The sequence below is a fragment of the Thunnus maccoyii genome, chromosome 1 (assembly GCF_910596095.1).
Source record: "Thunnus maccoyii chromosome 1, fThuMac1.1, whole genome shotgun sequence".
Taxonomy (NCBI): Eukaryota; Metazoa; Chordata; class Actinopteri; order Scombriformes; family Scombridae; genus Thunnus; species Thunnus maccoyii.
The window spans coordinates 25,830,408-25,843,048 of NC_056533.1; the positions used below are offsets into that span (position 1 = coordinate 25,830,408).

The window sequence follows — 12,641 nt, forward strand, 5'->3', positions numbered from 1 at the left end:
TAAATAAGTTAAAATGATTAAAACTACACACTTGCCTATTTGGTTCATGCTGTGTGAAAAATTATAGTAACTGAAACTTAATTAGGATTATAAAATGTCAATGATCATGGCTGCTGTTTGTGATTCAGAATTCAACTCTGAACTTAATCAAAATATTCGTATCATTTCATGCTCACAGAGAGCTGGCAATACTCTCATCTCCTGGCCGTACTTTCTTCTCTGATTGAAAACAAAACAGCTGGATATTATAGAGATGATGTGAGCATGAGGAATAAACATCAAACCACAACAGAAGAGCAGTCGAGTACTGCGACAAATTCAGGGCCCTCTGACAGGACAGGGCCGATGCAGACTAAACTCTCCACACTTTGGCTGCTTGTAATTTAAATCTCTCTGAGCACTTAAAAAGAAGATCTTTTTTAAATGTGAAATTAAAGAATTATTATGATACTGTATGGTGAAATACAGAACATACATAGATTATTGCACACCTCTGATAGTTTCTACAGTCTGCAAAATGAACTCTCAAGCACTGTTCTGCATTTTTAGAAGTAGGAATGATTTATGCAGTGAAATCTATGTATAAACCGTATCGAATAAGCTCTCAAACATTAATGTTTTGTGTTTTCTAATATGCTTAGTTTGGAGATGATCAGGGCCTCGAATTTGTACTTTGTTTAAAAAGTTCCAGCTTTTCATTATCAGACAAAGTCTTAAAGATAACTCAATCGTTAAACGTAATTTAGGCCATTTTCTTTTAACTTGAAATGAATGCAACGTTTAACTGCCATGGCACACCTCACTAGACTTTATTTTCGGTCTATTGTCAGTTGGAAATCATGTAAAGCTACAGATTGAGTTTCCTGTGGCTTGGAGGACAAGAGAGGAAAAAAAAAACCCTTCCAACAATGTCTTTGTTCACAACACAAAGATTTGAGTAAAGTTACATAAATGATAAAAGAAGTGTTTTTCAGCCAATACATATGCATTGGAGTTTAATGACAAAGAAACAGAATGATGGCTTCAACCTGGGAAGCTTACACATTCACGATCACCTTTCCTCCATTAAACTGAACTCCTGAGTTTAACGGAGGTTGATGAAATGCAGAGAGTTGTTTACCTTTCAATACAACTTGCACTAATTACAAAAGCATGCTGTTATTACCAATATGTTCTGTCGAGAAGTCAAAAATTTGTGTTTCCCTGAAGTGGGTGTGACAAAATGAAGATGGTTCAATCTGCTGCTGGTTAATTATTCTGTTGTCATGTGTTGAATCCTGTAAATTGTCAAACATATGAGCGAGATACAGTATGGTAGCTGGCCAGCAGATGGAACTAGCCAGCTAAATACTGTACTATAAGACATGATTGCTTTTCAACTGTAAAGAGGAAGTGAAAAAACCCCAACTTCCCCATCACAGGAGTTTCTGTTGTTTTAAAAAAAAAAATTGTCTTTATGCAACTAACAGAGGCTCAGAAAGGAGATGACAGTACTCATTCTCAGCAGAAAGGTTCAACCCTCCAAATATTCAACTGTTAAGTGTCTTTTGTGCTGCATGCTGATGTTGCTATAAATTCTGCATAGTGTCCTCAAACAGGCTCAAGATATTTTAGTCCACTTTTACCAGAAGTGTGTGATAGATCTGCAATTCCCACTCTTGCAACTGACCAGCAACTTGAACACTTTTCACCCTGATACCAAATTATCTGTGCTTCTCCTCCATTTCCCTGAGCACACTGTGGGAGTGGGAGCGCTCAGTCATGACCCCCAACCCCCCACACAAAGCCAGTGGTGGGTCTAGTTCCTCTGCATATGGAAGTGAGGTGGGGGGTGGGTGAACCGGGGAGGTTGTAGACTTCACATCGTCCCATGTGGTCAGATAAAAGCTTACGGCTCCTCTTATTAGACCCCCTTCCCCTCCCCTCCCTCTGCAAGCTCTGTATGCTCTCTGCACAAATGATAGTTAAAGATCTGTCTATATGTGAGTTGCAAAAAAACATTCAAGGATACTCTTTAGTTTATGTAATTTGGAATGAAGGTAAAGGAAAAGCAGTCGTACATGTGGACAGTATAGTAGCACATAAGGTCATGAAATCATTGTTTTTATTTCTGCAGCATAACAGTGAGCTGAGAAAAGGCTTCCCAGGTAAAATGGGCAACTTAAAACACCATGCTGGTAGCACTTGTGACATTCAAGCCTGTACTTGAGATCCAAAACATCCCCTCTGATGCAGCACCACTTCTGCCCTTATTTTCTAAAATGGCCTACCATAACCAGGCTCCTCCCACGACAGGGGCCATGAGCCCGGGGGTCTCTGTTTTGTTCTTCCTATAGAGGCCTGGCTACCCATTGTCTACGCGTGACCCCGGGGTCAACTGAACTCACCTCGCTCAACCACGGCCCATTCAGCTGTGAAGCTTCACATAGGACAAAAACATCTCACAAGAGCAAGGATCACTTGAAGCGAGGGGGTGGGAAGACACAGACACACACACACACACACATGCACACAGACAACAAACGCGCTCCTCAGCGTTTCAGAGTCAGAAGCTAATTTGTGTCATATTGTTTTTCACAATGTAGTACAGCATTTGAGCTATGCACAAGTTCAAAGTGATCTTTTTTTTATTTGAATCAGTTATAGTATTGGATAGAATGTGTTTCCCTCCTGAAATATTAATGGTAGTTTAAGTTGGCACACACACCCTGGTCTATTAAAGCAGTAATGAAGTTGTCTTTGACACATTTTCTATTAATTCTTTCAGATATTTTAAATACATCTCTTGCCAGAGGGGAAATTGCATTTTGCTGCAGGATAAGAATGATGCCTGTCATCTTCTGCTCTTATTAAGGTTTATGTCTTAGGCCAAAAAGAAAAGTGCACGATAGAAAATAAAACCATAATTCACTGCAAAAAAAATTTCAAAAAGCCATTTCACCTATATTCCCTGTTGTTTGATTGTAGCTGAGCAGTGTCCTTGTTTAAAACACAAAGCACATGTCCTGCATAGACCATCCTGCCTGGCTTCTCGCATTCAGAAGCAACAGTGTCCCTGGTGGAGAGGAAGCTCATGGAAGCTGACAGGTTGAAAATGTGCGGCATGATGTGGCTGAAGGAGCATGAAACATGTTCACCCATGGATGCTGTGCACAGCGCCACAGGAGAGACCGGGATACAATTAAATGCTGAGTGTTTTTACATTTAAAAAGATTTCTGTTGCCTTTGCAGATAGTTTGACGTCTTATAGGACAGATTACACACATTTGTTGACCTGCAAAGATGGCACTGGAGCCAATGCTATGTAGTTTCATGAATAAGAGATTTAGAGAAACGTGTTAAATAACCAATCTGAGGTTTATAATCCTGGTCCTTGCAAATGCATAAAGAAGCCTACTTTTTTGTATCAAGATTACCTGTATGACAGTAAAGTCTGCTATTTCGAGAAATGATAAAAAATATTCACTCTCACGCAAAATAAATCCAACAGTACTTTTAATTTTGTCACATTTTGCCTGTTGAACCCAATATGACATGGTGAGACACTTACCATGGTGCTGTTCACTGCAGAATGACAGTCACTATCCCAAGCGCATCATTAGAAGTGTAATGATGAGACATGCTCCTCTGAGCAATGTCTAAACTCATTCATCCAATCCTCCCCCAAAAAATTACTTTCAACTCAAAAACAGCCAAAAATATGTACTGAAGAAAATGTGTTATAATCCTGTAAGTATAATCCAATGATTTGAAGCTTCTCACAATTATGTTTTTTTTTCTCCATAAACTGCTGAAATGATTAAATTAACATTTAGAGATATGCAACTAGTTGTGCTGCTGCAACTCTCTGTTGCTTGAAGTTAGAGCTGCAATGATTAGTTGATTAATTGATTAGTAGATCGACAGAAAATTAATCACCAACTATTTTGATAATTGATTAATCATTTTGAGTCATTTTTTAAGGAAAAATGCCTAAATTCACTGGTTTCAGCTACTTAGTTGTGAATATTTTTGGATTCTTTCGTCTCCTATGGTAGTAAAACCGAATATCTTTGGGTTATGGACTGTTGGTTGGGACAAAACAAGACATTTTAGTTATATCCTTGGATTTGGGAATAGCAATCAACATTTTTCACCATTTTCTGACATTCTATAGACCAAAAAAGCAAATTGATTAACCAAAAAAATAATCATCAAATTAATCAATAATGAAAACAACCATTAGTTGTAGCCCTACTTCTTCATGCACTGTGCTGTTTTTGTAATTTTGTAACCACAGGAGAAACTGAAGCTGTGATTTATCAGCAGTCTTTTCTAATTCAAACCTCCATTTCATTTCTGTAATCTGTTCACTTTCTGTCCTTTTTGTTTTTGGAGAACAGAGAAAACACAGACAGTGAAGAAGAGACATTTGAGAATTGTTTTAACTGAACCTTTCAGAACCTTCAAACCTTTCAAACCTTTTTAACAAGAAACAAACCATTCATGAGTAGTTTCTTCAGGTAGTTTCATCTCAAATGATGATTTTTGTAGGCACAGCCCTAGATATACATTATAGGATAGGTTCACAATTTTTCAAGTCTGTCCTAAAAACAACAGTCAGGTGCCCAGATGACCACTGACATGTTTTTCTTGCTGTAATCATTCCTCCTGTTCATACTGATCATTAGATCCCTTCATAATTCACTTTCAATATAAGTGATAGAGGCCAAAATCCACAAGCCTCCATCTGTGCAAAAAATTTTTTGAAGCTAATATTAAACTTCAGCCATCCAAATTAGCACCAAATTCCCTCTTTTTGTTACAATCCTTCCACTGCTCAACAGGAAAACTCTGTCTGTGGAGACACAAAGAGGGATTTTTTTTACTAAAAAGACTGTAACTGGAAGATATCCACTTTTTTTGACTTATTAAAATTGCTGAAGCTTCAAGTTACTTTCAGATAAACTTTTAAATACATTTTTGCTCAAAATGAGGATTGTGGATTTTGTCCCCCAAAGTGCATTTGGAGGGAATCTAGTAATGATCAGAGTGAACATGAGGAATGATTACAGCAGGCCAAACTTCTTTCAATGCTCTAATGGGCACCTGCCTATTGCTTTTAGACGGAGTTGAAAAATTGTGAACATATTCTATAAACTTTGCTAATAATAACTACTGTATGTTTGAAAAGATGTTTATACAATATAAAATGCAGAAATGGAAGCAACACTGGTCGGAAAGATTCAATGTGGATTTCCTTGAAACTGTTTTAACTTTAATAAAAGCCACAAAATAATGATTTTCATTTCACTTAACAACATTTCAAACAATTTTACACAATTCATTTGTGAAAAAATCTACATTTAAGTGCTTGTAAATTTAGTGTTTAGTGATATCTTTTCAAATGTATCAATAAATTAAATAAAATACACATTTACTGTACCTATAAAGTTGCCACATGCAGTGGCAGCGAGAATGTGTTGCTTTTCTTTTTTTTCTGTGAAAAATAAAAATGTAAACAAACTAATCGTCATTTACTGCATTTACTCCAACGTCTCTCACTAAAAACTGGAAACAAGTTATGAATGAGATGTGACGAAGCACTAGAGTCTGTTTCTAATGCAGTTCCTCTCTGATTGTCTCCTCACTAAATCAAGAGAAAGAAAGGAGAATTTTGTTTAGTGTGATACAAACAAGCATATTAATGACATTTGTCCTTGTAAAGTCAACACAGCTCTTAGATGAGCAAACCACATGTGACTTTTCTTCATCCAATGCAAACTGTAGCCATGATAATGTGTTAGGCCTGAGTGTGTCCCCGACAGTTAAAATTTAGGATTATCAGCAAAAGACTGGCATTACAGCAGCAAACATTAGACTTTGTAGTAGATGTTGGTGGGATTCTGGGGCGTTATCTCCTGAACTATGTACACAGGGGGCCCGTAGTCACTGCTCACGCGCTCATAATGACGACAGATCATGCTGTCAGAAGCCCGCAGAGGAAAGACAACATCGCTGCGGTCCGAGCCGTTGTTGTCGCTGCTGATGCTGTCCCGCTTTGGCACAGCCAAAGTGTTGAGGGACACGGAGGCAGACTGCTGGCTATCTGGGAGGCAGCGACGGTGATGGTACTTCCACAGCAGGGCCAGCAGAATTATGATGACCAGAAGGACTATCACACAGCCAGAGACAACCCACATGAGCAGTCCTGGCTCAGAGCCACCGCTGCCACTGGGGTTTGTTTGTCCTGTTTCTGAGCCCACGTCTGTCATGAGAGACCAAAAAAAGAAGGAGAAACAGAGATGAAAGAGTAAATCAGGACACGCGACACAGAGATATAAAAACAATTTCAGTCAGTTTATGCCCTGGTACATCCTGATCAGTATGTGTTAACATGAAAACCTCTGTCAAAGCTGGACACCAGAGAATATTCTCTAATCTTTAGTGTCATACTGGTAAACAGTCTGCTGCCTTTCACTGACTTTGAATGGCCCAATGAGTCATGATCCCTGAAGGTTTGAATAGATAGTTGAAATATGGAAGAAGTAATGATGCCAAAAAATAAAGACAGTGTTTCTTGGCTCCTGGTTTATTAGTTTGGATACAATTTGTGTTCTTTTTTTTTGTTGTTCTTTTCAAATGCATCAGACAATATCAGTAAAGAAAAATATTTTGCCTTTCTGGTGCAAAATAATAATTATTATATCAGTGTTTTTGCATGTTTAATCCCACTTACCTCAAATAAAGCAGACTTTACATACTGACAGGTGATTTAAAAAGCATATTTTTAAAGATATTTAAATGTATCATCAGAGAATTAATCAGCAACTATTTTGATAATAAAACAATTGTTTCAGTCATTTTTCTAGCAAGAATGCCAAAATTTCACTGTCAGATGTGACTATTTAATGCTTTAATCATTTATATGAAAATAAAGTGAATAGTTTTTGGGTTGTGGACTGTTAGTTGACTAAAATGACACTTGAATATATTAACTTAGGTTTTGTAAAATTATAGCAGACATTTGTCACTTTTTTTCTCATATTTCATAGACTAAAACATGAATCAATCAATGAAGAAAAGAATCTGCAGATTAATTGATAACGAAAATAAGCCCTAGTATCATTCCTAACCCCCCGCCCCCCCCCCACCCCATTCACACAAGTAAAGATACAAGGTGTGTGTTTTGGAAAATTTTCAGTTAAAAAGTTAAAACAATGCAAACACATGATGACTCTAAATATTGTAAAGTCTGTTCCTGTGTATCAAAATGCAAATAGTACCATTTAACAAGCAGGCAAAATCTTTTATCTTCATACCAGTTTTGCTCTTGTCATCCTTTTCTTTCGCAGAGGGCTCCTTGGATTTCGGTCGTGTGGGTGGAAATCTGGTGGGGGACTCCTGGAGTGTTGAAGGTGGGTCTGAAGAGCCTGGAACAAAGCAGGACGGTTGAGCAGTTCACATTAAATCACATCAGTAACATACCTCACATGTCTTTGTCATTCCTGTGTAGGTGAGGTTACATCATGTCAAAATGTTTCCAGTGCAAAAAATGTTCATTGAATCATGAGTTTGGTGACTGTCCCCAAAGAAGAAGAGCTCCATTCTGGACTGATTATTGACATTGAGGAAGAAATGCATCACAAAGGAGGCAGTGAAACTATTTCTAACCTCAGTTGACCAGAAAAGTTATGTTTTGAGTCATAACTGTGACTCTTATTTTTTCTTGACTGGAAAAACTATCACTCTCTTCGCCTACACATGTAACATAGCACATAACTGAATAGAGGAAATTCACCCTATTTCAAAGGGAATTTTGGGAAATAACCAGTGGCGAAAAAAGTACTGAGATCTTTTACTTAAGTAAAAGTAGGAATACCACGATGAAAAAATGAAAATGAAAGTACTTCAGTATCGGCAATAAAATGTACTTAAAGTATTAAAGTAAAAGTATTTAATAAACAAAATGACCCATTTAATGTGTAGATAAGATAGATAGATAGATAGATAGATAGATAGATAGATAGATAGATAGATAGATAGATAGATAGATAGATAGATATTACTGATTCGTTGTAAGCAGAATTTTAATGTTGTAACAGTAGGGGTAGTTATAGTGTTCAATAGTCAAATCTATAACAATGCATATTTTTAATAATTAATCATTTTACATATGAAATATTGATCTGATAAGTAGCTAGTATCTATAAAAATTAAATAAATGAAGTGGAACAAAAAGTACAATATTTCCCTCTGAAATGTAGTGGAGTAAAAGTACAAAGTAGCATAAAAAGGACATAATAACATACTCAAGTAAAGTACATGTACCTCACAATTGTAATTAAGTACAGTACTTGAGTAACTTTACACCACAGACTTAAGCAGAGGAATTTGCTGGACTACAGCAAACAGTAAATTCCAACATTTGTGATTATTGACCAGTAGTATCTACTATGTGACTCTTACTGTACTAGCTTCCCGATATATAACCATCTGAATTTCTTTCTCTAAAATATTAAGGATTTATTTACACATTTTTAGTGCAGTAAGCTTTTTTGCTAGTGCATTATCATTCATTCATCATTGCATTTAGCCATTAATGTACAAAATAATTATATGATTTTCAATCTCAATTCAAAAGCATAATCTATGAATACAAATCTAAACAGACACGTTACCATCAAAAATCACAGCACATGACTGAAAACCGCAGTGACTCCCCACAATGATTGACAGGACTTTTAATATATGTTGGGATTAACATGAGATTACAACTAAACCTAAGTTATTAATGTTTTCTGCTGCTGTTTAAAGGCTTGTTTACAGCAGCAGTGTTTGTAAACACAGCGGGGAAGCAGCCGCATATTTTCAAGATCAGATGAGAAACACACAAAATGCTGATTTTTCATCTCTGAGTCACACTCTTTAATTATTCATATGAATAATACTGCAAATTTCTGAGGTCAAAAATTACATTTGGGGGCTTGAAGAGATTCATCTTTTGAAAGTATTCGGCAACACACAGAGAAATGGTGTGTTTATATATAATGCATTCTTGTTGATATGTGAGGTAAACAAACTGCTGTTATAATGTTACAAGGAAATAAAAAAGCAGTATGTTTTTGCTTATTTATTTATTTGAAGTGAAGGCAGTGAATATGTTTATAATCTGGTTTATTACATTTTAATGCTATGTGATAAGAACACAAAATGATAAAAATGGACCATTTGCTGTTCAGATGTTAATACAGAGGGGGAAAAAAGATTGACTGCTGCAGCCAGACCCAATGATTGCATGCAAGATAATACTGATGGCCTTAAGCTGCCAGTGGTTTGAATTAGAGATTTGAGATAATTCATGATGGCAATCTCTCTTCAAGAGAATAAATAGATGATCGAGATCATCTGACCACTTAGTAATTCCAGAGAGGAAGTGATATTATTGCATTACACGTCTAATAACCAGAAGCAAACAACTGTGATATTGTTCCTTTAAGCATTGTTTGTCATATTATTACACCTCCCTGTTTCTGTCTTTCATTCACAGCCAGCCAAACACACATGTACATTCACAAAGTACTTACTTTGGCCGACTCTCAACACCAGTTTCATGGATTTGGTTCTACACACCCCTCCATTAGTGTTATCCAGACCCTGCAGAGAGCCTGTAGATGTGGCTGATACAGAGAGAGGAGGCAAACATAAAGTGTTTAACTTTTTAAGTTTGTATTTCATGCAATCATCATAATACAAGATTATCGAGCAATGCAAAGCCCCATTATTTTAGTAACTAACCAACATAGCGATCACTAAAACACAGACACACACGCACCAAGAACTCTCTGTCACCCCTGTCACTCCCACACACACACACTCACATAGACTTGTTAGGAGCATTTAGGTCAGATAACAACATCTCACAGGCATCAAGCCACGTTGCCATGAAAGCTCCCATCAAATCTGCCTGATGCTGTAAAAGCCTTGTGTGATTTGGGGCATGTAAGCCCTTGGAATCACACTGCCCTGCCAGAGCGAAGTGTGCTGTCAGAGCGTGGTGAGGTGGATGAGGCTACATGGTCAGACTTGCTCACTATCTCATGCATCACTTGCCACTAAGATGCTGGTTTAACCGACAGCGGTCCAATAACGAGGCCACATTTTTGATTCTCACGCGAACTGACAAATTGAGAGAGAGGCGAGGACGATGGCTTCCTCTTCTCTGAGAAGGAGGAGGAGGAGGAGGAAAGAAAAAAAAAGAAACAGTTGCTAGCAAAGATTCAAATGCTGTTCCACCTGTAGGAACCAGCAGCCTGTGTCTCCATTCTGCTGATTTTAAGATGATCATATGTGCCATGGATATATGTGTGGGTGCGCTCAGGTATTGTTTCTGAGCTGCATGAGCTGCGAGGTTAAACACACACACAGTGACTTACAGGTGATATAATAGTCCTTCCCCTTAAGGAACTCCAAACCCCAGAGGTTGGGGCTGAACTCCTGGAACTTGAACGTGAACTTGACGTCCCGGTGAGGCTTGTCACAGTTTAGCAGGGGCGTGTCCCTCTTGTCGATGGTGCAGCTCTCCATCTGACTTCGGGAGACCAGGTACACTCGGTAGAACTCCTCCTTTCCCCCGGAGGAAGCGTCTGCTCGGGGACACACAATATCCATCTTGTCCCCTATCTGAGGATAGAGGATCAAACCCTGACCTGGAGTAAATCTGTGTGTGAGATAACATGAGAGACAAGAAAAAGCATCATTATTTCAACACAAACTGGCAAAGTTTTAGGATTAATGCCAAACAAAAACAACAACAAGATCTTGTAGCTTTGAATGTTCTAAAAGCTTTTAGCATGAATTAAGAAATAGAAATCACAAAATACTGAAAAATGCCCAACACAAGTTCCCAAAACCCAATTCCTTCACAATTCTTGTTTTGTCTCACCAACAGTTCAAAACTCAAAGATATTTCATTTTAGGGCTGAAATGATTAGTCTATTAATGGATTAGTTGATCAACAGTTAATTAATCAGCAATTATTTTGATAACTGAGTAATTGCTTAAGTCATTTTTCAAGGAAAAAAAACAGAAAAAGTCCCTGCTTTTCACCTGTTGGTTGGAAAAAATAGTAATTTCAAGAGACAACAGCTAGGGCTTTAGGTATTGGTGATGGGCATTTTTCACTATTTTCTGACATCAAATAATTAATTGATTAATGTAGAAAATAACCAGTGAATGAATTGATAATAAAATAATCTTTACTTGCAGCCCCATTCAATTTACAATGCTATAAATCAGAGAAAACCAGTCAATCTTCACATTAGAAAAGCTGCAACCAGAGAATATCTGGCATATTTGCTTTATGAATGATTTAATCAATGAATCAGTTATTATTGATTGATCAATCCACTAATTGCTCTACATTACAGCTGCTCATATGAAACATCAAACGGTAACGTCAGGGTTGCTTCTCCTCTGTCTAGGTTGCACTGCAGGGATAAAGCAGCAGTAGAAAGTTGCCTCATTCCTCCAAGTGTGAAACTGATTCATCCGCTTACTTTGTGTTGGAGCTACTCCAGTGGATGGACTCCAGAGTGATGGCACGACATGAGCAAATGATGGCCAGCAGGATCACGGCACCGCAGCTCCATGTGACTGTCCCCATCACAGGAATAAATCGCAGGTGGCAACACAGCGGCTCGGTATCATGAAACAGAGTTAAAACTGGCTAAAATCAGTCGCCTCTGCATGTCTCCGGTGGCTCCAGGTGCGCGCAGAGGACACATCCCTGAGTGAGAGCCCATCAAGTTACGAGTCTTCCTCCTGCACTTGTATGAATTTTTCCACATTGTGCGTAATTGGCTAGAAAATCATTCGTGCGACGAAATCCATGTATTGAGGACGGAGATTGTGAGGAGTATTTTAGTCATCAGCTGACTGACCGGTCCGCCCATACGCAGGCTCATGCGTAGGGGAGACCGGGGCTGGTTGGCACATTTTTCCCCCCTCTCATGTAAATTTCCTCACATTAAGATAAAATACCGAAAAAATAACTTCATGTCTTGGATGGAAATAGTAGAGGTTGATTTATCTTTACAAAACCTTTTAAAACCAATTTATTAAAAGTAAATCTAAAACATTTATAAAAACTCTGAACCTTAAAACTCCCCCCACAACATACCCATTTTTTAAAAATCCGAATCAAGAGTCTAACAATAGATTGTTGCCAAGCTGGACAGATTTTAGTGCTTTGAGGAAATATTGTAATTTTGGGCAATATAAATAAAACCAACTTGACACGACTGGCAGTTTATATTATAAGAGAATTAAAAAAAACAAGTTTTGGTGTGTGTGGAAACCTTCTCGTGTTTGTATTTATGATTATTTCCCTCAATTATTTGATCATAATTGCCTTAGAAAGATGAGAACTCCAGCAACACTTGTAGTATGAAGAACAACTTTATTAGTTGACCGACTCGTTTTGGCTTGTGGTCTTCATCAGGGTCATCATAAAACACGTTACAAACACCATTTAAATAAAGTAAATTGGGTATGAAAAAAGGTAAAAACAAATAAATTTTAAAAAAGTTTTAAAAAACTATAATAGACAACCAATCATATACATCCAGACACATATCAGCCAATGGGAGATCTACAAAGAT

General features: G+C 37.6%; 1 protein-coding gene across 2 annotated transcripts; it reads right to left on the minus strand.

Moving 5' to 3' along the window:
• Positions 1–5,361: 5,361 nt before the first annotated feature.
• On the minus strand, positions 5,362–12,028 carry LOC121899102 (ephrin-B2a-like). 2 transcript variants are annotated; one of them, XM_042414708.1, is made up of 6 exons: positions 11,538–12,028; positions 10,416–10,699; positions 9,567–9,659; positions 7,302–7,412; positions 5,940–6,247; positions 5,362–5,629 (listed from the first exon to the last, which is right to left on the minus strand). In XM_042414708.1, the coding sequence occupies exons 1-6, from the start codon at positions 11,642–11,644 to the stop codon at positions 5,627–5,629; spliced, it is 906 nt and encodes a 301-aa protein (XP_042270642.1). In that variant the 5' UTR covers positions 11,645–12,028; the 3' UTR covers positions 5,362–5,626. The 2 variants fall into 2 exon arrangements, with proteins under 2 accessions (XP_042270642.1, XP_042270633.1); XM_042414699.1 differs by having other exon boundaries at positions 5,362–6,247.
• Between the last annotated feature and the right edge of the window lie 613 nt (positions 12,029–12,641).

Bases quoted from the DNA above. Each gene is read 5' to 3' on its own strand.
- LOC121899102 (XM_042414699.1), bottom strand. From the start codon at position 11,644: ATGGGGACAGTCACATGGAGCTGCGGTGCCGTGATCCTGCTGGCCATC. The intron at 10,700-11,537 runs GTAAGCGGATGA...TCTCACACACAG, and splicing joins TGGAGTAGCTCCAACACAAA to ATTTACTCCAGGTCAGGGTT. The intron at 9,660-10,415 runs GTAAGTCACTGT...TCTCTGTATCAG, and splicing joins GAAGGACTATTATATCACCT to CCACATCTACAGGCTCTCTG.